The sequence below is a fragment of the Erithacus rubecula genome (assembly GCF_903797595.1).
Source record: "Erithacus rubecula genome assembly, chromosome: 6".
NCBI classification, from domain to species: Eukaryota; Metazoa; Chordata; class Aves; order Passeriformes; family Muscicapidae; genus Erithacus; species Erithacus rubecula.
Genome location: NC_136688.1, coordinates 3,698,665 through 3,724,386, shown reverse-complemented (window position 1 = coordinate 3,724,386; position 25,722 = coordinate 3,698,665). Strand labels below are relative to the sequence as shown.

General features: G+C 46.2%; 1 protein-coding gene across 2 annotated transcripts in view; it reads right to left on the bottom strand.

The window, feature by feature from the left end:
* LOC306804006 (uncharacterized protein) overlaps positions 1-25,722 on the bottom strand; it is a 172,566-nt gene that overhangs the window by 9,343 nt on the left and 137,501 nt on the right. Inside the window, exons 6-10 of one of the 2 annotated variants that reach the window (XM_079310070.1) lie at positions 20,042-20,184; positions 19,321-19,440; positions 17,632-17,774; positions 12,635-12,762; positions 3,570-3,736 (exon numbers count right to left, since the gene is read on the bottom strand). In XM_079310070.1, coding sequence (XP_079166196.1) covers positions 3,570-3,736; positions 12,635-12,762; positions 17,632-17,774; positions 19,321-19,440; positions 20,042-20,098 — 615 coding nt within the window. In that variant the 5' untranslated portion in view covers positions 20,099-20,184. Of the gene's footprint in view, positions 1-3,569; positions 3,737-10,093; positions 15,737-17,631; positions 17,775-19,320; positions 19,441-20,041; positions 20,185-25,722 lie in introns of those variants that run through there. The other variant, XR_013774764.1, reaches the window with a different exon arrangement.

Sequence of the window (25,722 nt, the reverse complement as noted above, 5' to 3'; positions counted from 1 at the left end):
ACTTATTTAATTAGTGACTTTTATAGGGCTTTATTTTTCGATACCCAGTGGAATAGTTAAGATTGGTAATAAGAAAGAAGTCTGGTCCCATGCCAGCCCTCCTAAGACAATGGTGCAGGGAGGAAAGAGCTGAGCAATATATTTGAATGTTTTCAATGCCTTGGGTATTTGGTGGATTTTTTTAAACTTTATTTTTCAGTGCCATATTCTAAAACCATTTGAAGGGTGTACATGGTGGGGAGGGGAAGGAAATTGTTCAGGGCGGCCCGAGGGGAGGATAACAATGAATAATGGAACAAACCCAGGGAAACTGCTTCTTGCTCCGGTTTCTCCAGGGCAGGGGAATTTTCCCCTGAATGAGACCTGCTCCAGCACAGAAAGAGGATGGCTGGCAGGTGGCCAAGCACCAAATTTTTGTTGTATATGGAGATGGATAGGTCAGGTGCAAAATCATGATGGATAACTAGGAGGAGGGAGTAAAAGACAAGCGCAATTTGCTGCTCTGTTCGTGCTACTGTCTCTTCTTCACAACCTGTTTTTCTGCTGCTCATCCCCATCCCAAGAAAATACTGTGGCCTTTTTCCTCCCATGCTTTTTACTGAAGGAATAGGGAAGGAGGGTTCAGCTTTACAAGCCTCCCATTAAAGGACTATGCACTTCTCAGCCTGTGGGACAAACTGACAGTGCCAGGGAATGGGGCACCTTCCCCAGCAGCCCTGGCTCATGCAGAACACATCCTGAGCAGCTCAAGGCCACTCTCAGAGGTTGAAATGCAGTACAAAGAGTATAAACCAAAGCAGATGTTGTGTTACAGATTTTAGGGTAGTAGTCTTTTGCTCTCTTTGGGCCCAGAAGCTGTGCTGCCCACTCACCTCCCACCAATAGGGAACTTCCAGAGGCTGACAGCAAAGTTCTTCAATGCCAAGTGTTTGAAGGACATTCATAGGCCACCATCGAAGACAGTAGCCTCACCAGTGGCCAAAAAGCCCCATGCAGCCTAGTTGCTCAGTAGCCAAACTTTGGGAGAGCAGTCAGTCTGTTTCCTGACAGCAAGAAGAATAATGTAACAGCGTTCAATAAATTCCTAGCAAGCGCAACCCAAAAAAAAAAAAAAAAAAAAAAAAAAAAAGCCCTGTTGAGCTTTGTCCTTTGCAAAATGAAAAATATGGTTGTTTTGCTCCATGGGAGGAACAGTGGAATTGGCTTTAAAATGGACAGCAGGTTTGGCCAGATTCCACAGCCCTTTCGGCTTCATCTTCCTTCCAACAGTCATCCCCCTGCCAATTTGGAGTGCTCAGGACACAGCCACACACCTGATGATACACTGAATAACAGCCTTGGCTTGCAGCTATCTGGTCCATGCAGCAGGGAAGTGGGAGGGTGGGCAATTATCAGAGGCCTTCCTCTGAGCAGCCGTGGCTTCCACAGCTCCCTGGTGTGAGGGCCAGTGCTGCATCACACCAGAAGGGATGTGACTGATGGCACCTGAGGGGTGTGTGGTGGTCCCCAGGGTCCAGCAGGAGCAGAGAAACAAGCTCAAATCATTGATGGCTCTACCAGCAACTTCAAAGTAAAGATAAATAGACATTCTGGCATTTAAAAGTTAGGTGGATTTGCACTGTCGAGATGGTGATTCGAGGGCACTCCTGCTGAAGTGCCCAGGCTCCCAGCACCCAGCCTGCCTTTTGCTGGTGTTCTGCAAACCCTCATCTTTTCCTGCCTTCCTCTCACTGCATCTTCACCGTCGTGAAAGGCAGTGCCCTCCATGCCATCTCCTTTCCACAGGGAAAGGATTTTCTCAGGAGAATCGTGGGAATGTCAGGAGCACTGCACTGCAGTGGCAGCTGAGAGGCCAGAAGGGCCCTTGCGCAAGGACAGAAACTTTAGGAGCACGTCCTGGTATCTATATGGTTATTTGTATCAGTGCTGACAAGAAGGAGCTTTCAGCACCGCAGCTTGGGTGACAATATTTCTTTCCTCACTGTTCCTGCCTTGACATCAGTGAGAGAGTAGGGGCTCCGCAAGGGCATTGTAAGATAGAAAAGACAATTAAAAGAAGTTAGAAATGGGAAAGGACATGTCATAAAAGTCATTATTAAGCCTTCCCTTCAGTCCCTCCACATTTTTCATGGGGATAAATGTTCCCTCTGCAAAAAGAAATTTGGAAGATTTCCACCTATTCTACTGGCTGCATCCATGAGAGTATTTCTGCCTCTGGCAATGGATTCTGAGTCTCACTATGCCGATGCGACATACGGCTCCGACGTATGGCTCCAGTATATTTCTTGAGCGAGGAGGGCTGGTGTGAGCAATACAGCAGGAGGTGCTACAAATAGGCAGAAAGTTTTGCAAAAACACGGAGTGGGAAGAGTGTGCTGTTGCAGCTAAAACCTGTGCTTTCTACATCTAATGCAAACAGTCCTCTGCTTCCAAAACTGCACAAAGCCGGTAGCTAAAATAACTGCTTTTTGACCTTTTTATCTTCTCCCATCTCTCTGAGCCTTGCCATTCTCCTTTTGCTGTCCCCAACCACCTGCCTTTGTCATTAGCAATAATCAGCAGCAATAAATAGGAGACATTTCATTGCTGAGGAAGCAGCCTGGGATATTTTGGGCCAAGCCATCCAGGCTTGAGCTCACAGACCCCACTGGCCAGCAGGAAAAGACACAGCTAAAGTCACCTTGCTTCCTGTCATGGAGTTATAAGTTCTGCTGTGAGCAATGTGCCCACACACAGCAGCTGGGAGGGTTGGGTGCAGCTGGAAGCTGGCTGGGCTGGAAAGGAATTACCACCCAGCAGGGGTTTCTGCAAAAGCAGAGGAAAGAAAGTGAAGAGAAAAACAGGGACAGCATGGCTGGAGCAAAACCCAAGCACAATGCATCTCTGGTGGGACTAGTGGAAGGAAAGAGAGGAGATCTCTGCTGTGGGATGGACGGAGAGGTCTGTGCAGGTCCCTGCAGGACTTGCAGAAGAGGCAACCTCCTGTCAGGTGTGCAGGTCTAAAATTATATGACTGAGAGGGAGTAGGACCCCAGGGGAGGATGGATCATCAGGGCAGTGGGATGGAGGTGCTCTTTTAGGAGCCCAGCTCTAAAGGGCTATCTGTAGAGGTACTTTTAAGGCTTTGGGTCCCACGTGCTTCAGTCACGTTTTAAAAATAGGACAGGAGGCTTCCACATCACTTAGGTATTTTGGAAAATTTTACTCAGCCTTTCTGCAGCTCCTGTCAATCCTTCTCAGTGTGGTGCCAAGATGCATTCATGGCATGTATACAAATAGAACACTTTCCTGGCCCCTCTCAGCCTCGGCTGGAGACACCTTGAAGGACTTGATAGTTGGATTTGATGATCTTAAAGGTGTTTTCCAACCTTGATGATTCTTTGCTTCTATGGCTTCCCCTGCTCTCCTCACCAAGAAGTGTTGGGAAGAGATATGATGCCTCTGGCTCTCCTGGCACCAGTGCCCCCCTGTCCTTGTGGTCTTAAACAAGACACCAAGAAGCATGAACACCACAGTAACCAGAACAAAAGCCATCAACAAAAGCCATCTCAGCAAGGAGATGCTTTTACCTCCAGGGCAGAGGTGATGCCCAGGTTCAACTCCCTCCTCGTTTCCAGGGACTTTGCCACCACGGGGGAGGCTGACCCAACACGGAGCCTCTGAGGTCTCTGCTGCAACCCAGTGGAAAGATGACAGCACACAACATTTGCAGATCCCTTTACCTGCCCTGCAGTCACTGCTGGACAGAAACATCAATAGAGAAGCAGATCAGGGTAAGGACACTGTCCGGTATGCTGCCAATTACAGGAGTTAGCAGTGGGGAAGGATGTTTCCTATTTGGGCTTTTTCAGATTGGAAAACTCTACGAAGTTCAGCTCAGACAGAGCGATCAAGATTGTAGGGACTGTTTGTTCCCAGTTTTGGCAGGGTCGTGAATGATGCATGAGTAACAGCATCCCTTAATTAGTGTAATATGCTGTACCAGGTTAGGAAGCATTCTCCAGTTCTGTTTTTCCTCTGCATGTGTGTGTGTATTTCTCTTTAAAGGAGAAGGGAAAGAACTGAAAACATTTCAGTTGTGTTTTTGTTGGTTGGGGCACTGATGAACCCTGTTCCGATTGGGCTGGTTATGAATCACTGGAGAGCCATATCCACACCAAACAGTGCTGCAGCCAACCTGATGTCTGCTTGGCAGTTGCACTGAGCAAAAGCTCCTTAATTATTGGATTTTGTTTTTTTTTGTTCTCTGAATCCTAGTGGGATAAAGAGAAAAGAACAAACTACCTTTGAGTTTAGGAGACTGGGTGCATGGGAGGGTGTGTGTGTGCGTGCACCTGCTTATGTGCACATGTACTAAAACATGCACGGTTTGCTTTGACCCTTGGGATAAAGAAGAAACCTCTCTCACTGATTTTATTTGCCTTTGTCTATCTAACTCCCTTTCTTCCCTTCCCTGGCTGATTTTGGTATTTGCAACATGCCCCTCTCAGCCCAGCCATCAGGATCTATGTTTTCCTTACTGTGTCCACAAAGGATGCCACCTGCCCTCCCACTCTTCCTCCTGTGGCACATCCTCTCAGTGCTGCTGTACTCAGGAGATGCTCTGCCACTCCCCAACCACCACCTCTTCCCTCTCTTTGGGGAGGGAGTGCTCATCCACATGGCATCAGCACCTATCCTCTTCCCCAAGCATTTGTCCCACTCCCACAGCAAGAGGAGTGCTGACACCCTCCGTGAATCCCTGGGTTTAGCCCCTTCTCCTCCTTCCAGAAAGGGATGCCTTGAAATCCCCCTCCTTTTTCCCCTTTCCCCCAGGCTTACGGGAGCTACCAGAAAGGTGCCCCTGGATGATGCTGAGCCTCAGCTGTGGCCAGCACCAGCACTGCTTTTTCCCACAGGACCCCCTTGGCAAGGGAGAAGCCGCTGGCCAGGAGCACAGCGGCACCGGGATCTCGGACCGGTGTGGTAAGAGAGAGCTCTCTCCCACTGGGTAACCCGGCAGCAACTGCTATTTCAGTAAACATATCATTTTGTGCTCAGTAAACACACATTCCAGAGGAATGCTCTCATTGTTTTTTTGCTCTGTAATGCATTAATGAAGAAATAAAGTTTAGGTTGTGTAATGGTGACAGCTTGAAGTCATTTTGCCTAGTGTTATTTCTCAGCAAAGGCTCAGCTCTCCCTGGAATGGGAGAAAGAAAAGACAACCAGATTTCACTTCAAACTCACCAACATGTGCAAAAAAACAATCAAAAAACGGCAGCAATTAACTCACTTCCACATGCCCCAATAAAACTACCTCTCTCACTCACTCCGAGCTTTGTCACGTATGGGGTTGTTTATGGAGGAGACAATACAAAGTGGGTTTATACAAGGCTCTTGTTTTAATTTTTGTTTTATATCCACTGGAACCCTCAAGTAGTGAATTCATTTCCTGATATAGTAAACATTTCTGATGGCCAGGATTCTTTCTCTTTTCCCAAATGAAAACACAAACCCCTGGTCTAACTCACCAGCAGTGCAGTCTATACAAACAGACCCATCAGCTAAATTTTCAAAGAATGCATCTTAAGCACTCAGCTAGGAAAATAAACAAACAGCAACGCCTTCATGAGAGCCCAGCAGACACTGCTGCAAGTGGGAAGCTTTTCTTCCCCAAAATTGCTTGAGCCCTCAACTGCATGTGGTAAAACTATCAGCTTTTCCCCATTACTACAGAAAACAACCTCATCCTCTAGCTACACACCGATGGGTGCTGGCTCACTGCTACATGATCTCCACAGCCCCTCTGATTTGTGACCCTATTTGCACTATGCAAATGTCTTCTGACAGCTCTCTTTTCCTGTCATTAAAACAAACAATGGCCCCTGAAACCAAAAAGGAAATCAGTAACAGGCGAAACTCTTTTTCTCTCTTTTTCTTTGCTTTTTTTTTTTCTTTTTAATATTATTTTTTCTGGATCTGGGACTAACTGTTAGTAATTATCCTGAAACATTCACAAACCTTTTCTTCTCCCAAACTGTTTTACTCATCCCAGTGGCCAGCCCCCCATGTCTACTATAATTGCACTTCCAAAAGATCTAAAATTAAAAAAAAAAACAAACAATGATCAACCAGGTAACAGCTCCTGTCTTTCTTTGGGTTTACATATGTCTGTATTCGTACACACATGGATAAAAAAAATAATTATATTACTAATTTGAGAAGCATTAAAAATTGATCCTAGTGTATAAAATAATGAGAAATAAGAAGACATTTAGGACTGGGGGAGGAAAGTGTCAGGGAAGAAGACACGCCTTTCTCTTTAGGCATCTCTCTATTTTCCAGAGCACCCATCCTGTCCTAAACTCTACATCCAGCCCCAAAAAGTGCATTGTTGATGGCCATACCTTGCCAATGGCAGGTAGAGGACACCTGATTCCACTCCTCCCAGTACACAGATGCTCTGCTTTTGATTTCAGTGGGAAAAGTCTACATTCAGAGACTTCAGCATATTTACATACTCCTGGGATTTGTTTCTTTGTCTTTTAAATAATACGATATACATAATCCTAAACTGGGCCAGTTTCCCACCCCATCACACAAGCTTTGTGCCTGTAGGGCTCAGCTGAAGTCAATGGTGTTAATGTTGACATAAAATCATGGTGACCAAGTGGGAAATTAGTCCTGCAACACTTGATTGTCTTTTGCAAAAATTTTCTAAATGGTCTTAATGGTTTTGTTTGTGGTATGTGTTGCTCACTCCTGATTGTACTTCTGCCAAGCTGTACTTTTAACTATAAACACTGGCCTCTCAGAAAATTTGAAGTAGAGCAAACCAGAAAAGATGTTCAAAATAATGCTACAGCCTAATTTAATTTATCCCCTGGTAATTGCATTTGTAGATAATGAACAATGCAAACAAAACAGAACCCAAGCCCTTCCAGCCTTGCAATTGCTTTCACATGTGGACACACCAGTTGCAGCCAGCATATGGTTAAGTCTGCATCAGGAGAAGTGTTTGGAAGATGGGGGGCAATTTGAGGTAACACCAGCCTTGGATGTGTGCATGTGGGTGCCACCTATTGAACATTAGCCCATCTGCCCACCTTGGTGAGCCCACCCAGTCAGCTCTTCCTTTTTCTGCAACACCCATCCGTAATTCCTCCAGTATCAATCGATCCACTACACCCGTCAGCCCCAGAGGAAATATAGCTGGGTGACTGCTTGCCAAATTCAATTAACCATGCAATTGTAGTCCTGTCTCCTGGCCCTGATCCAGCAAGATATTTGCATGCTCTCTTGATTTTAATCTCGTGAACTGCTCCAAGTAAATCCTGTTGAACTTAGGCCGCTGCTTGCAAACGCTACAGGAACTTTACAGATGTGTTTGACACGCCGCTATTACGTGAATGGTTTCTTTGGCTGTTTCTCAGTCTTTGGGCTGCTTGTAAACGATGCAGCCTGACTGCAACTGTTGTTGCCTTTTTTTTTTTTTTTTTTGGTTAATTTTAATTTGTACTCTTCTTGGTGAGCTTCTGCGTGTGTCCCTGTTTACCTCCGTCATGTGGCAGAGTTTCTCCAGTTTGATTTGAGGAGTCTGGAGCCCATAAGCAACAATCAAAACCAGTTATGCAAACCCATCACTGCACAGATTTGCACAAGTGTTTGTCCCACAGTTCACGTTTGCACAAGTATCTGCAACACGTCCCCATCCTCTGAATATTTCAGCAAGTGTTGTTGTACCTGCCTGAGCGCTTGCCAGAAGCAATCACTAGGAGAATCACTGCCGGTGCCAAAATAAACTCGTGGTTTTTATTTGAGGGAGGACTTGTAAATAGTATTTTTCTAGCATTCACCCATTTCTAAGTGGAACTCCCTGTGTGATGAATGCTGTTTACAGCGCAGCTCTGTTGTGAAACAGGGAAAAAAAAGGCAGATTCTTGCACTTGCTGGCAGCACGCCAGTGCAGTGGAGGAAGATACATCCCCTCCTGCTGTCACTCCATTTCTTGCCCCATTTCTTGCTCTGCTTCGCACTCAAAGCCCACATGGATACACAGGATGAAAATGCTCTGGGAATGGCAAATTTTAAGAAAAATGAATGGGGAAGTTCTAATCTGGGTGAAGAAATTTTGACTTTTTTTCTACAAGCCCATACCCTGTTTTCACCACTCAAAGAGCGATTAAAGAAAATACGTGGTACACCCTGCAAAGAATGATGGGCCAAGTCAAAGACAGGGAAAGCTCCTCCTTAAATAGGGGAAATGCAGGTAGCAGGTGTATTTCTGAAAAGTGTCCCTTCCTGGGTCAGCAGTGGAGCTGAAGTAACAGGAGGGGCTCAGGGGTGGGTCAGGACCTGGTGCAGCACAGGAGGAAAGGAGGCAGAGAGCCAGAAGCCCCATCTCCACCACTTTGTCTCTCCAGGTAATTGTGGATTCTCCTACACACCCCAAGAAACCCACACTTCGCAGTGATGAAATCACACATTTCTCCCACAAGTAAAAATTCTTCTTTCCGCTTCTTCCCATTTTTACTGTGTTTACAGTGAAAGGGAAGTCTCTTTGCAGATGGAGCGTAGGAATGGGAGAGTTGTGTGTCTCTGCAAGAGCCACACAGTCCTTCTGAAACTCTGCACCTTCAGCCATTCAAGACCTGCTGTTTTTCTCTCCATATCATCCTCAGGGAGGAGAAAAAAAAAAAAAAAACATCTGGAAGCTACTGGTGGCTCCAGGGTGGTTTGGAAAGTTAAAGGATGTGAAAGATTATACAGGAATGCAAGCTCAATTAAGGCCAACACTGAAACTGAGAGGAACTCTGGTAGTGTGAATGGCATCACTCCGTATTTCCAAGACTTGAAGCTGCTTTCGGTCCAAGGTTTTGGATCACTCCCCCTGCTCCCTCCATCAGTTCTCATATATTAAATGAGAGCTAGGTGCAAATATCTTTTTCTTCAGGAAGCCCATTGGTCCCAAGGCTGGAAAGCTGTTGCCAGCTTCAGAGACATTTGAACCCTCTTTTTCCAATTGAGATATGTCCTCTCTTCACCCACACTTCTTTGCTTTGTTTATGGGGCTTTTTTCATTGCCATATTTAAAGCTGATTACTTGCCTTGCTGCATTAGCTGCTCACCTGTTCCTCTGACTGAGGAATGGCTTAAACACTCTTTTGACACAGTCCCTTGAAAATGGGTTGCGCGGCTGCGGTCAGTGAGCATAGCGTGGGAAAAATGCATTAATACTCTCACCACTAACACTGAGGATGGCTATAAATAACCCCTTCATTACAGTATTTATATATTATTACATCATATAGCCACTTAAACCAGCGAGCAATTGGAAGTGTTGAATAATGCAGGGATAGCCGCCTGGGCATTAGTTCCACTGTCATTGGCATTATGTGTTTCCTGGTGACATCGCCGCGCTCCTTGCTTCACCCAGCCTTGCGTGACATTGGTGGCGACGTTGGAGCATCAGTGGGCCCTCTGCAGATGACAGACAGCACTTTGCACGACACATGTACCCTGGTATTATATAACAAGGGTGCCTCACCGGAGAATTTTGGCAGCACACGGTCTTTTTCTGAGTGTTTCATTCAGACCAAACGTCTGTTTCTCGAAGGTTTTCTTTAAAGCAGTGGGCCTGTGGTGCAAGGGTCCAGAGTCTTCCATGCATGGAGGAGGGAGATTTGCATCACAGTGATCAACCATGCATCATAGGAAGCACCCCATGTTGTGCTGATGGGACATGTTGGGTCCCAGGTGGGTCCTGCCTGCTCTGGTGCCTTCTCCAGCTAGAGCCAGAGGTATAGACAAGAGAGATGGTGAGGACAGGGAAGTGGAGATGCTCAGAGCCTGGCAAGAAGGAATTTCAGTGGTGATACTCATACTCATGGTAATCTGAATCCAGTTATGGGGCATACAGAGGATTTCCTCCCAGAATGAATCAGATTACTTAGATATGTTATTAAATGACACAGAAATGTCATAATTCTTCTGAGTTTTGTTGTTATTGTTGCTGTTCTTCTTCCTTTTCCAGAGCAGGGGAGTGGGTGGATGCATGGTTGATGTGACTGTGCTTAGACCATGGCTGAGTAAGCTTTCTTGCTGAGTACAGATTTCAGTTTCCTCAGTTTTGACACGCTTCCCTTTAAGGAAGCCCAGCAAAACAAAATCCCTTTCTCTTGACTTGAATGTCTCACTGCTGGTTTTCGTGGTAGGGATGCTCTTCTCAATTACACTGTGGTCAGCAGCATTCAGTGCCTCACTGATCGTCACTTGTCAAACAAGCTCCTGTGTGGCACAGAAGAGCAAGTCTGAAGCAGGATCTCCACCACAGTGCTTGGAAGGGGCTGCTTCCAGAAGAAGTCATTTCAGATGTTGAGAAATCTCATCTCCAAACCATGTCCTCACATGACATATGACCAATTTCTGCACAAAGATCTGCAGTTGACTTTTATTACAGCTCTGATTTAGCTGCTTCTTTGATTTATCGCAACAATGCACATTCAATATCTTTCTTCTGATGTGGGGGCCAGAAGTATAACTCTACTCATATGTTTGTATTCTCAGGACTTCGCATTTCGCAGATTCAGAAACTCATTCATAGAATCACAGGGTTTGAGGCCAGAAGGAACCATGAGAACATCTGGTATGACTTCCTATATTTCAAAGCCATTCACTTGCAGTCAATTAGCCCAGTACCAAGCCCAGTAGCTTTGCTGCATCTTCCAGAAAATCATCCAGCTCCGGACATACCAATATATGGGAATATGAACACATCACAAGTTGGGGACTCATCAAATCACTTGATTTCGAAGCTCGCATTAATTTTAAAATGTGCTTCATTTCTGATCCTCTTTTGTTTGGCTTCACATGCAGCCATCAGCTTTACACTTTTCTCTGCTTCATAACTGAGCGGCATTGCCTGGCACGCTACATTCCTCAAAGTTGTTTTTTTTTAATCCTGGCATCTGGACAAAAAGTTGATATACCAATATATTTGTGAGTCAACTTTACTGCAGTTTTAGCTACTTAAAAAGTTTTTGCACTGTTGTTTGCATTATCATTTGTCCTTAACTAATACAGAAAAAATTCACTTGGGGTATTAAAAAAAATGTGTTTCAAAATGCTTTCATTTAGAAAAATGAACAGAAATTGAACTTGCTGATGTAAAAACCAGACAGACATTTCTTGCTGAAACGAGGGCTCTGACCAGCCTTGCCAAAGCACTTCTGAACACCTCACCCATCTCACAGATTTGTTGTATATTATTACACTTTCCCCATCCTCTTTTGACATAGAGATGGAGATAGATCTGTGTTTCACACCATCAAGGCATATTTTCCATCTTTGAAATTATTTGTGCAGCCTCATTCTGCCTCCTTTCTATTTTTCAGTAGCTATACCGTTCAGTGGAGCTCCTGATCCTGAATAGCTTGATCATGGCAGTAGCTTGTCCTCCTGGCTATTTGTCAAGGACATACTTTTCTCACCATTGCAAATTTACACCAGAAGCTTTTAAGTTTTGCTTCCTTCCCATTTCTGAGTGGGCAGAAATGTTAATGATATACAAATGGCCTTCTGAAAGAACCTCATTTCAATTTTCATTTTCTGAACTTTATGACTTTCTGCACTCTATTCAAGAGTCTTTGGTTTTCATTAATTTTAGTGTACTCAATAAATAGCAATGGAAGAGCTGGGAAGCATCAGATACTTGTCTCACATGGATTTCTCCATCTTTTGCAGTACAAGAAATTCAAGAAAGCTGCTTTTAGGGCTGAGGAATGCAATAGCTGGACACTGGCAGGGAGAAATGCCAGTGGAATGTGGGTACCACCTATCTATTGTGCTGCTAATATTGTAGGTTTTACCTCTGGGCCTGAAGAAGTGCGTCATCTGTGTGGCTGCAAGTTGTGCTCTGAACTTGTTTTGGAGAGCTGGTGGGTGATTCTAAAGACTTACAGCTAAGGAATGTGGCTGTGTCTCACACAACACTGCTAAGAAGCATCCAGGCTGGGGTTGCTGCCCCCCCAGGAAACACAGAATGTGGAAGGGGGAGAAAATCATGAATATTATAATAGCACCAGCCTTGGAGGAGCACCCCAGGGCTCCATCAGTGAGCACGACTTGCCAGCATGCAAGGTGTGGAGCAAAGCAGAACACTGCTGCCCCTTTGCTCCAGGACACCCCTGAGACAGACACACCTGAACACACAGGCATGGCCAGTTACTGCACTTTTCAAAGGCTTCTGGAAATGGGCTATCACTTCTGTGGGGTCATTCTGGCAACTGAGTGTATCCAAAAGGCTGTGAAAAATGAGACTTTCTCTGAAACAACATTTTTGCTGGTAAGAGGAAAGCGCTTGGACAGAGGCACCCTGGTTGCTTGTAAAAAACGAGAAGAATGTAAAGTCTGTCGCAAAGCCTGACATTTCTGGAAGATTCCGACTTCCTTCTTTCTGGGTTTTAACACTGTTCCATCATTTATGAAATAGTTACACATCCCATGCTGCTGATACATGACCCCCTCGCCATGAATTCTGCCAGTTTTACTGGGAAGGAGCTGAAGTCCAAAAGAGAATTAGAGGAGTGAAGGACTGAGCCACAGGGAAGCCTCTGGAAAAGGAAGGAGTTATCCTGCTTTCCTTTAGCCACACTTACTCTCTGAGTCTTGCAACAGCCATGGTAGACGATAGCAAGCTGGCCAGAGTAGTGACCCACTCCTGCAGATCTCCAAATGTCAAAAGCATTTTGGTGTGGGTGTGCAGGCTCAGCCCCTCCTTCACTAAAAAAAGGGGGGGAAAAAAAGAAGAAGGAAAAGAAAATAAAAGAAAAAAAGGAAAAAGGTATAACACTGCTGTGAGGGAGCCAAAGGTGATTTTTCTTTTTTTCTTGGCCCTCTTGCTACTTCTGTGGGAACCCAGCAGTATTGTTTCCAGAAGGCTTGGTCTCTGTCACCCAAGTGTTTGGCATGTTTGGGGACACCCTTACTACTTCCCTTTCCTCCCCTGCAGAAGAGTCCAGCTCAGCTTTGACCGCAAAGCCCAGGAGGCCTTGGAGTTTGTCTGAAACAAAAGAAAAAGATTGCGAAAGGCAGTGGTGTCAAATAATGCTTCCATTTAGTAGGAATTTTGCTCCCCTTGCATTCCCAGGCAGCACCTGCTGTGTGAGGCTCTTGGCCAGCTCCTCTGAGCCTCTGTGGTAAAACAAACAAAAACAGCAGGGAAAAAAATTCCTCTTTATAACGCCTGTTATCCTCAGGCTACCTTCCAACACTGCCTTGCCTCCCCATGTTGACTGTACTCTCCAGGGAAACAGGCTACTACGGGCCAGAAAGCCTTGTGCAAATGGGCAGTTGAGCAACGGAGGAAGAGACCCTGTCTTATTGAAAACAAGACTGTTTTCCTTCTCTTCCTTCATGTCTAAATGCAGGAGGGTCCTGATTGTCATCCCTGCCAAAAGACAAAAAACAAAAGGAAAACACCCTGACAATGTCATTACTTCCATAGCAAAAGCAATTAGGAATTATCCTGCATTAGTGGAAAATAGGGCTGAGAAGGGATGGGATGGGTATCCTGGCTGGAGGGGCTGGGGAACACATCTTTGAAGATGTTTATAGTCCTCTGTTCAGCCCTTTTTATCCACTATTCCTTCTTACATGTCTTAATATTCCAAGGCTCTTCAGAAGTTGTTTTCTGTTTCAAAGCATGGTGGAACTGGAAGTGCTGGAGGTTATTCATGTTTGTCTGGGGACTGGCACAAATGGCCCATCTGCCTTCTACCCACTCAGCCTTCAGCTCTGCCACACCACCAGTGTTGCAGCTTGTGCAACCTTCAGGAACCAGGTTAGCCTCTCACAAGAGTTTGACAACACCTTTCTCACCTCACACCTCCCCAGCAATCCCTGCCTGCTTTGCACATCCTCAATTGAGGAAGGAAAAAAGACCTTCAGGACCTTAATTTTGATCCTACCTTAAGGTAACATCTTGCAGATAAGTCTCCCTGAGCTAAATAGAGATATTAAATCCCTGGGACAGAGATTCACAGGCTGTTGTGGTCCCCTGGTCTGACCTGAGGAGTTTTAGGCATCACTTCAATCTCTGTAGCAGAAAGGGCATTTACATACTCATTAATGCTGGAATTTCCATGAGTGCCACTGCTGAAGAGAGTCCCAAGCCACCTGCCATAGTCCACTGCTCATGCTCACAGAGGCAAACATCCCATCCCTGGAGCATGTCCCCAGCACTGGGGTCTTCACTAAACAGCCACCCCCTAGTTGTGATTCCCTCTGCTGACCCCCTTCCTCCCTCTACACCCCTAAAGCCAGGCATGGCACATCTGCTTTTCCCAGTGACTTCGCATTTCAGGCCAAAGCTAGCATTTAACCAGCCAGAATGGTGCAAGGAGCCTGGATAATTGCTGCTGGAATTGTGCTGCATAGGCCCCGTGTAACAAACTTGCCTCAAATAACCCAGCTCGAATGTCAGAGTCCGTGCTGTATTGTGTTTCACATTGTGGCTGTGGGAGCGCTTCCCCAGCAGGAATCAGGGTAACAAATCCCTTGCTCTCGCAGGAGGGCCCCATAAAATGAATGATTCTGGATCTCACGCTCCTGAGGAGGTCTCGGTTACTCCAGCAGTTGCTGCTCATAGCAGGAGCGACCGTAGGGGACAGAATGAGGGAAGGGTGGTTTGGCAGCCTTTGCTGTATCATCAGCCCAGTGTCAGAGCAGGAAGGAGCACCAGGGCTCTGCTCTCCCCTCCAATCTATACTTTTGCATAGAAGTTAAATTAAAAAGAATGAAAAAAGAAAACAGAGAGTGGTTAAACCCCGAGGATTAGATTGAATTGATGTATCTACTGGTGGAGGAGGCTCCCAATTCCTCTCAGCTCAGACTTCTCTGCGAGCAGCACCAACGTCAGTGAGTTTATGGGGTGGCAAAAAATGAGATATGCTTGCTCCATGTGCACCATGCCAAACCCCCCTGCTCCCTCTTGGAGCAGCTTATGGCATCCTCTCTGCCAAGTCCTGTGCCTCAACATCCAGCACAGTCACCTCTCCATCCCTATCAAAAAACTGAACTCCCCCACTTCTCCTTGGGAGAGGGAGGTTGTTCCCTGAACTATCTCCAGTCTCTTCTTATCTTGCTTTCCTTGTCAGCCAGTGAACTGTGAAGCGACAGCAGAGAAAAAAGTGAACTCTGACCTCATTTTTCCCCCCTACAATTAGCCAGAACTGTGCCTTTTATTTTTTTTTTCCTCCCCACTTTTTAAATGATTAATAAGACAACTTGGTCCTTAGCTTCTGCAGTGAGGCGAGTGTGCTGACAAAGCACTGCAATGCCTCTTCCAGGTCACCCGGCAGCAGGCCATGCCTTTATGAAAACATAAAAATTGGAGGGACTATTTGAAGAATTTGGAGACTGAGACACAGGAATTTCACCCTTCAGACCCATGTCTGTCGTGGTCTCTGAGCCCCAGAGACTGCCATGGAAAGGACTAACTACTCAACAGCAACCTGCAAGTTGTGAAAAGCAGACTTTCTTCTTCTTTTATTATGCTTTCTTTAAATATGCAACCACTGTTCTGTACCTGTTTCATGTGGCCTTGGGCTGTGCAACAAGCTGGATGCAGTGGCAGAACACAGATCTGTGAACACCATCAGTGCCAGTGCACAGGGAGACCCTCACTCCTGCTCACTCTGCACCTGAGCATCTCTCTTCCATCTGTGCTCATCTGTCTCTTGAGTTTCCAAAGGTCCTCTTGGAGTGGGGAGCAGGGAATTAAGGCCAGGTGGAGTTTATTCTTTTAGATCATCCTTCCTATGTTTGTGTCTTCTTTATGCCACCTGTTACATTTTGAGACAGAAAAAGCCTCGGTGCACTCCCAGGCATTGCCAGGGTAGGAAGAACTCATCCCAGAAGGATGCTCCTGAGGGGGCAGGCAGGCAGGGGAAGGACCTTCACCAGCACAGGCATAAATGGACAAAGCAGCACTGGGGGGAACAATTTGGCATTGGCCTCTGGTTGATGGATTAACAACTGGATTGGCTTTCTCCCCTAACAGCAGGTAGTGCCTGCCCTGCAGTCCTGTCAACTGGAAAGCATCACTTAAGGAGCTGCTTTCCACACTGCTCCCAGCAGACCCCTCTGTGTCGCTGGGGCTTGAGAAAACCAATGGCAGGCCAACACACACAATACATTCAAGACATTTGAAAAGCAGATGAGTGTTCCAGTGCAGTCTCTCAAGCTGCAGGGCTGCTGCCGAAGGGGTAGTGGGGTAAGAGGCTTTTTGAAAGCATCCCTGGCATGTCAGGGAAACAATTTGCTCTCAGCTATGTCTGCGGAGTGGCGTGTAGCGCAAGCGATGTGATCCCTGTGTGCGATTCTTGTGCCATCGTGATGTCCTTGTGCTCCACTTGGGGGTCACTCAGCGGGAAGAGAAGGCCATGAGGGACAGCAGTGGCACTGCCAGGGGACTCTGAGCTGAGCAGAAGCCAGTGGGTGAGCATGGAGACTCCTCAAGAGCCATGAATGCAATGGCAAGCCCTTCACCAGACCTTTTGATCCCATCCAGAGGGTAAAAGGGATTTCAAAGCTGAAAGAGGTGTATTCTGGAATCAAGGCTCCTGTGGTTTCACCTAAAGATGATCTGCCCCACAGGCTTTTGGTGGCCTTGGCTTTGTCTGTTCCATCCCTGACTTCCTGTGTTAGCCCCGACAGGCGCCTCTCTCCACCTTTCTGCCCTTGGTGCTAGCCAGCTCCAAAGTGGAATGTTTCCCTGCCCTTTCCAGGAGGCCTCCCTGGCTCTTCCAACCTTTCTCACAAGAGCTCTTATCTGTCCAGATGTTTGTGAGGGGGAGGACTCCAAGGGAAGCCTTCTTCATTACCTCCAACAAACATTCCCTTTTCTTTGGCAGAAGCTTCCCACTCCTCCCACTGTGCAGCTGGGACAGGGAGAAGATGTCAATGTTTATGGGGCGGATAGATATGGTCTTCAGTGTGGCCATGGAAAAGGAACAAAGACAGTTGTTGTCCCTGGACAAGCTCTCTGAACTGTCAGAGATGTTCTGCTAGTTCGTGTATGCCACTTAATAAGCAAAAACTCCCATACAATTGTTCAGCAAATGCTGGTTTCTAGTCATCACTATGAACTTTTTTACTGTAGTACCTCCCAGAAGCGAGTCCGATTGGGCTCCCGTCATGCTATGCAATCTTCAAGCTGCCAGGGAGGCTGAATTCCTTTCTCTAGGAGTTGACAGTCCAAATAAACAGGGCAGACAAAGGAGAGGAGGGGAAACAGAAGCTCAGGGGAGGTGAAGTGAGTTGTCCAAGGTCATGCAGCAGGTCAGTGCCAAAGCTGGGAGCAGAACCCATGCTGCCAGCTCTTGCTCTCAAGTCCTATCTCCCGGGGGAAGACTGGGCCAAAATAATTTATGAGACAAAGAACTTCTATCAGATCCCTCCTGGCACCATGAAGTTCTTCAGCTTATGCAAATAAAGCACAGCCAGATAAAGAGGCAGCTGGGCACTAGTTATATTTTGGTTAGCTAGGTCTTTGTTTCTTCACATGTTAGAAAAATTCTTTACCAGCTGAAATGATCATCTGGGTAGGGGTATCAGAGTCAAGGAGGAACATTGCTTTGGGGCACTGACATGTAGATCTGGATGGTGGAGGTCAAGGTTGGATGGTATCTGCTGGAAGAAAAGTGCTGGCTCCCACCTCCTAACCCAGAATGGTTCAGAGATGAGGTCCCCCTCTGCTGCACACTGGCACTGACAACAAACAACCTGGACAGCTGCAGGGAGGGAGAAGGGAGAAAGGGAAGTCAGTTGAGATAAAGAAACAGCTCTGCTTCATCATGATTTTCCAATTGAGTGAATTGAAGGAGCTGATGAGACTTCTGTGAGGGCAACCAGGCAATGGACCTGGAATCTTCATCTGGTTTCAGAGCATGGTGGAGGTAATGTGGCTGCTGCTTGCAGGGAGATGAAAATCTTGGGACTCATCTCACCCTGTCTGCCCTGAGAAGTAGGAAATAAACCAACATGGAAGGAAAGCAGACTCCTTAAGGACTTGCCTGTTCTTTGCCTGAGGCAGAGCTGTGGAATCTAGAGCTCTCTAGTCCCACTGGAGGCATCACTACTTTCATGCCCCAAAACTGATCTTTCATCTCTTTCTCAGGAGACAGAGGGCCCTGCTGCACACAGCATCCATCCAGATGCATATACTTCACCATCAAAATGGTATCAGCCAGCTCTCCCTTTAAGCAAGAACACTGTCTGGCTTGTTCTTAAGCTGTTGTGCTAAGGAAGGAGGGCTGGAGGCTGGACTAGGACATCTGACATGTATATGGGCGGGCTGTCAAGCTCAGACTCATCCCTGAAGTCCTTGTACCCCCTGTGCTATGAAGCAATAATCTGCTTGAAACTAAACTGCCCTTTCATCCTGGCAGTGTTGTCCTACAGGGAACACAATTCTGAGAAGTGATGTGGCACCATGGGTTTGGGAAGCTGAAGTAGTGACCATTCTTGCTTTTGCAGTTGGTTTAATGATCTTTCATTAACAGATGTTAAACATAAGAATGTTCACCTCCACTTCCCTCCTGCCCCTCTATTACTTTTCTTGCAGTGCAAGAAGGGCCTTATCTCAATGGCAGGGCTAGGCAGGTGGGAGCTGCTCAAGCCATCCTGGATGGCTGAAATGTCACTGGCTGACTTTTTAAATTGTCTGCAAAAGGTTCATTATCTCCTGCATAATGTTTTGTGGCTCAGATGCTTGAGTGCTGTAAGGACATGTGCCAGCCATGATGCCCTCATACCTCCCTCAGCCCATCCAAGGCTCAGTAAATTCTCAGGGCAAGACAAGGACCAGCATCTGCAGGAGTATATGGTAGTAGATCAGCACTGGAATAGGAAAGACAGCCCAAGAGAAAATATTGGCTTCCTTTGCATGGAAGAGCACTCATATCAGCTCATCTTCCCAGCATACTGTTCTGTGAACCAGTCTGTCAGATAAAAGAGCATGAAGAAGGAAAAAAAGAAATTTAAAAAAAAAGAGAAAATAAGAAGAAAAAAAAGGACAAAGCTATTCACATAGAATGACAGTTGAGCAATGGACTCCCAGAAAATCTCAGTGTTGTCCCTGAGGTCGGGTTATTGAGCACCACATCTGACAGAGGGGTTGTCACAGCTGTCCAACATCACCTCCAGTAGGGCTCATCACAAAACCTCTGCGTGCTGCCAAATCCAGGCAGTGAGAACTGGCAGGATCTGCTCATTCCATCCTACATCAGGCTTTGCAGGGGTGACGTCAGTGTGGTCATGGAGTGAAAAATGCTGTACCTTTGATGTCGGTGCCACCAAACTCAGCAGAGAGATTTCTGACTGATCGCTTGTGAATGAGAGCACTTCAAGCTGCTGGCCTGGATGTTTGTTTGAGTCTTGCCCAAGTGGGTTTTTTGCCTGTAAATGAGCAGAGTTAACCAGAATCAGAAAGACTGGTTAATCAGCAGGGTCAGAAATTACTGTAAGACAGCATTCCTCAGGGTATTTTGGTGCCTCTACCTCCAGTCAAATCCCAAAGAGGGCAGAGGAAGGTGAAAGTTGAAAAAAATGTTGACAGAACTTTTCAAACTCAACTGAAGAGTCAAGTTAAGTTTGGTTCAAGTCTGAAGCAAAGGTTGGGTATGGGTCTTCATCCACCAGAGGAGGTTCATCCCTGGTTCAAACAGGACACTGGGCAGGAGTAAGAAGTGAGGAAATAAGGAATTAAGGCAGTAGATCTGATTGCAAGGGGAAAAATACATGGTTTAGCAGATCTGCTACTCTCAGCAGTTTCAGTGTGGGGAAGGAATGAGACATCAGTGCTTGAGCAGGGGCAGGAGTTACCTGCCACAGCCCTGTGGCCAGAGAAAACCCCCATGACTCCAGCTGTGCCATGCATGGACACCCAGACCCACCAGGGCATGAGGCCAGCACAGCTTCCACCCCTCCCATGCAAGAAGGGCAGGGGCCTTCCAAAAAGTGTGACATTTGAGGTGCTCTAGACTTCATGGTTACCCACCTGCCCTGCCAACAAATCCTCAATCCTCTGTGCTGCCACCAGCTTCTTGTGTGACATGGGACAAGTTAGTCAGATCTCATTCTTTTAAGATGTCCTCAGGACTCTATGGAGATAAACAAGCAGAAAACTGAAGCTCTCTGATACTGTGGAGATAAGGGAAAGATAACACAAAGTTAGAAGGATGGGAGTTAGGCACAATACTCATTCACCAGTCTCAAGGCAAGGTTAAGAACCCTGCTCATTCATGCATTTCTGAACACTAATAAATATCCCTTAACAGGAAAGCAAATGACACTTATAGGTAACCTGAGGTGCCATTTAATTGGGTGTCTTGTAAAATACAAGCAGGCCTTTGGTGCTGGTTTCCCTCCATGCTTCACTCTTCCTCCCACTTGAAAGAGCTTGAATTGGCCAGAAACAGCAAACAATGACACAGAGAGTGTTTAACCATTAATGAGGGTGGACAATGGTTAGGAAAGTAGCTAAATACACTAGTTATAGCTAACAGGCTGTCTTCTTGTCTCTGTGTTATTGAGCTTGGGTTGGGATTTTTTTTTAAAGCTGGCCCTGGTTAAAGTCTTTTCAGGAGTTAATGAGCCAGAGGAGAATCCTCTTCCCCATGGGCATGTTTCAAGCCTGTGACTCTTGCAGGTTTCCTTGGCTATTGTGAGCAGAAGCACGGCTGTGGTCAGGGCTGGTAATGCTGGCTCTCTGCTGAAGGGCTGCACAGCTGGGCACAACCATGCCTCTCTGAGCCTGGCCTCAAGGGCTGCCTTAGATCTTGGCCCAACTACTGGTGCCTGGGCAAAGGCAGCGTCTGGCCCAGTGCAGCATCAGCTTCAGCTGTCAGCAGGGAGAGACATTTCAGGGCTACTGTAAAGCATTCAGCTGCATGGCTGAGCTCAGCTGGGGACACTGCAGTCTCTCCTGAATTCCCTCACCTCCACCTGGCTCAGTCCCTCCTGGGAAAAGGACTCAGAGTATTCACGGCTGTGGTCAGAGAAGTGACTTTAACCACCTGGAGTCTACTGCCTCTCTGCCCCTTCAGTAACAAGCAAGCAGCTTTGAAGACTGATAAAAACAAGTTTTCACTAAAGTCAGCACTCCCAAGATCAGGCAAAGCTAAAAGAGGGAAGTTCAGGCAAGTTTTTGCTTCTCCTACCAGGCAGGCCACCAGCTGAATCCTGACCTCAGCATGTTTTTGGCAGGTGACAGTTTAAAACCAGGAAGGAAAAGGACAGGAATATGAATGCACCAAGAGTCACCTGAATCCTCCTCTCCAATGTGAACTGAAACCCATAATCAACCATTTCAGAAATTCCAGCAGAGTTCAGAGCCCTGACATGGTCCATATAGTTTAGAAACGTAAACAAACATCCTGACTTCTGAATTGCGTAGAAGAGTGGAAACAATTTCATTTCTTGCTCAGATACCCATGTGAGATTCGCAGTATTGCCAGGTAGGGGGGAAAAAGCTACCTTGATTTAATCTATAAGCAGTATTTAATTTGGGAAAAGCAGCAATTATTCAAAGGAAATATATCTGGGAGGCAAAGTAGTTTTGATGAGGTCCCCTTTATTGATTCTGATCTACCACGAGGTGTGCTTCAGGTACTGGCCCAAACCAGTTGCTATAAGAACTATTTTCCAATCTTTTGAAAATTTTGTTCCCAGCTCTTCTGAGAGCACCTCAGATCTGCTCCTACTCTTGCCAATGTTGCTGGACACGGTTGTTTCCTAATGAAGTGATGGAGCTTGGGAAGTTGTGCATATAATGCAGAGGGGCTGATAGGAATAATCCTAAACTGGGCTGAGAAAAAAGAAAAATGAGCAAGCCATGTTACATAGATGGACTGGTAGTTTTGTTTTCTCAGAGCTTCACATAAAACACTTAAGATACACAAAACCTAGAAAAGAACACTCAGATGATTTATTAATAGTGTCTCAAGGTCTTTTTACTCCATGTTCTCTATATTCATAATACTGGTACTGAACCTAAAATATTTTTGGTGCACGATTCCCCAGAGCTGAAACCACTGACAAGGGACTATTTGCATTAGCTGACACTAAAACTTTTTTTTCCCCCACCACGGACAGTTTTATTTTGGAGAAAGTTACATTTTCAAGTTCAAAACCTGAAACTCTTTCAAAGGAAAACTCCTGATCACATTGAAGAATGAGCTCATAAAAGGGCACTGAATTAACCTGACCCTCTGGCATCTGCTGGCTTCCTGGCAAGCCTTGGCAGGTGGCTCCCTCTCCTACACCCTGGAAACTTTCACTTGCTCTCTCCCCCCGTGCTAGCCAGATTTTGGGACACAGAGCAGGAGCTGGGGAATGTGCTGGAACCCATCCTTGCCCAAACCACAATGTTTGCTGATGCCTTTGGGTTCTCTGTGATAAAACGCAAACAGCAAGAGCTGCTCCTCTCTCTCTTCCTCCCTCTGACGGGGGATGAGCTCAGCACTCCCCGGCGTCCCAGCCAAATCCTGCAGGGTCACATAATCACATTCCTGCTCTGTCTGCCTCAGTTACCCCACTTGGACATGTTATGTCTCCGTGTTTCCTGTTGTGCATCCTCGGCATTCCCCAGCCCTCTCCCAGCATTGCTGCTCCGTGTACGTCACAGCCAGGGATCAGAGCTGGCACACACGCAGGCAGAGGGATGGATTCCTGAGATACACAGGTAAAGCTCCCTCACATCACCAGGCAGTGCTGACAGAACCAGAGAACACAGTCTCAAGCTGCACCAGGGGAGAAGAGGTTGGATATTAGGAAAAAGTTTTTCATGGAAAAAGTGATAAAGTACTGGAATGATCTGCCCGGGGAGGTGGTGGAGCCACCAGCCCTGGATGTGTTTAAAAAAAGACTGGATGTGACACTCAGTGCCATGGTCTAGTTGAGATGTTAGGGCATGGGTTGGACTTGATGATCTCGGAGGTCTCTTCCAACCTAGTGATTCTGTGAATTCTGTGAATCAGTCCTGAACCCAGGACTTCTCAGTCATGGCATAGCTGGGAACGTGAACATCTTTGATGCTTGCCATGGCACCATATTGACAAAAGGATACCATGGGAGAGTCTGGATTTAGTGCTGATTTTAGGGGATCAATGGCATCCACTAAGAGGGTGTTCATCTCCTCGTGCAGGAGTTGGAAGTTTAGTGAGTGTTTTAGAAAGAGCACAAAACTCATGAGTGCTGAAAGCTATTGTAAAATCACCTCCCAATGAGCAAATTAACAGCAGACTCCCAAACCTCATCAGCCAGGGCTCTGCATGAGACCCTAAATGATGGAAAAATCTATTTTAAGAATGTTTAGGGAACTTCTCAGGACATGATAATTTTTAAAAAATTTAGTGTGCTGAATATAATATTTTGTACACTGCTGCAAGTACAGCCTCTGTTCAATACCCAGTGCCTGTGCAGATACACAAGATGGTGAAATATGGTGGGTAGAGGTCTCTTCTTTGGGGAAGTGTGACAGAGGAAATTCACTGTGTAAGTATCCACTTCCAGCCAATATCACTTCACAGGTGAAAATAAATCAAATGCAAACACCTTGATTTCCAAAGTCCAACTGATCTGTATTCTTGTCCATTTAACTATGTGACCGAATGAGTGGGCAATTCATGAGTGATTGGGATAAGAGATGGGAAATGGTGCAAATAAGGACATTGGACAGAGTAGAAAGAACACCATCAATAATGTGATATCATTGCCTGTCTTGCAGAAAAAGTCACATAGATATAATGCATTATTACTAACTTGCAAAGTATCAAATATTATTTTCCATTAGAACTTAAAAATGTCTTCAGGTCTGTCTGCAAAATATTCATGAATTGTTGGCTTTCTACTTGCCTGGTTGCATCCTGTCCTGGGGCCACATCCTTCAGGCAGAGATGGGTGTGTTTGTGGATGGGTGGGCTGTTTCCTCATCCCATCCCCATGTAGGACTCTGGTCCTGTTTTTGTGTTTCTGGTCCTGTTTTTGTGCTGCACAGGTGATGGGAGGTGTATGACTCTAGCCTGCAAACAAACAGGAGTGTGCTGTTTTGCACCTGCAGTGATGCTCCTTGTGTTGTCTTCCATCATGGAAAATCTGACAAATGGATTTTAAAAGGGGAAAAACAGTCAAATAGAATGGATAGAGGAAGTCTGGCTTAAACAAGCAATGTGCAACTCAACCCTACCTGCCACGGGCATGCCTGAGGGTAGCCAGGGACAGACACATGAAAATCACAATAAATATTGGGCAGAAAGAAGGGAGACTCCATTGTTTGGCTCCTCTTCCCTCCCATCCTGCTCCTGTTTGTACAGTCCCCATAATGACACATGTATCTTGGCCTGCTGGACTTCAGACTCTGGTGTATGTGTTTTGGGCACTGAGTTCAGAGCCCAAAATTAGAAAGAGGATGAAAAGAAAACACATTTTCAGCACTGCTTAGCTGGAACGAAAGATTTTCTGCTACCCTGCCTGACACTCTGGCTGGGAGGAGCACCCACTGGGTCCCAGCCCCACTGCCCAGGCACACAGCCAGTCTCTCCTCACCAAGGAGAGCAAATTATTGCTTGTATGGCAGAACAGGGACCCAGTCCCACCATGCTTGGAAGAAGCAGACCCCAGCTCTCCTACTGACCATGCAGAGCAGCTGGGAGACCTGGAAATATAAAAGGAAGCAGAATAACCTGTTCCCAAAACCACTGTGAGATGCTCAGCCACAGGAATGTGCAAGCTTTGACAGTCCCAGAGCTGTAAAGTGCTGGAGGAGAAAGGCTTGCCTGGACTGTGGGTCTGCCAGCTCTGCCCCAGCAAAGCCCTGCCATGCAGTGAGAGCTGGGAACCTCACAGTGGGTGAGAGGGTCTTTGGGAAGCTGGGGACCTAGGAGAAGATTCTGACTAGCTGCCAGGTATTAAGAGTAGCAGAAGTCATTGCTCAGAACTTCATAAAGTGTTCTGATCATCAGATTAGATCAGATCACCAAGCTGGTCATCAGCCAACGAAAATCTGTGTCAAAAGCTGAACCAGACAGGGGGACTTTAGTAGGAAGGAAAAATTAAAAACAAATCTGTCTGGTCCTGTCTCCTGGAGGTGGAGGTGAGAAGCTGCTAAAGGGCTCAAGTAAAAGTGTAGCTATTGCAGAGAAGCTCAACTGGACCCAGCAGTGTGATGAGGCAGGGACCATCCTCCTGTCCCATCTCCTCAACCTGCAAACTCCCAGCAGATGGCTGAGATGAGGACATATGCAGATGCAGGAGGCTGTAAGAACTACATGGATTTTGCTGACATGGGCTCTGGCAGCTCTGGTTTTCCTCATCTAAAGCCTTGAAAAGAGAAAACATATTGCCCCACAGTTGTATTGCATGAGTAGCACTGGAACAATCAGTGTGGAGTTTTGTGGAAGGTGAGGGAGATGCAGGTATAACTTAATCTGATATTTGTCTGATATATTCCTTTTATATAGCCAGTGATTATAAATATTACAAGATAGTGTAATGGCCTAATTAGCCTTACCATAGGAGTCTTTGAAAATAGCACTGCAGGGGTGATGTCAGCTTTACTTTAAACTTCAGTGTGTACCAAATATCCATGGCATGAAGAGAAGCATCAGGACACCAGAAAGGCAATGCAAGCCCTCACAGATTGGGAGTTAGAGCTTTGAGATGTGTGTTGTTTATGTCTCA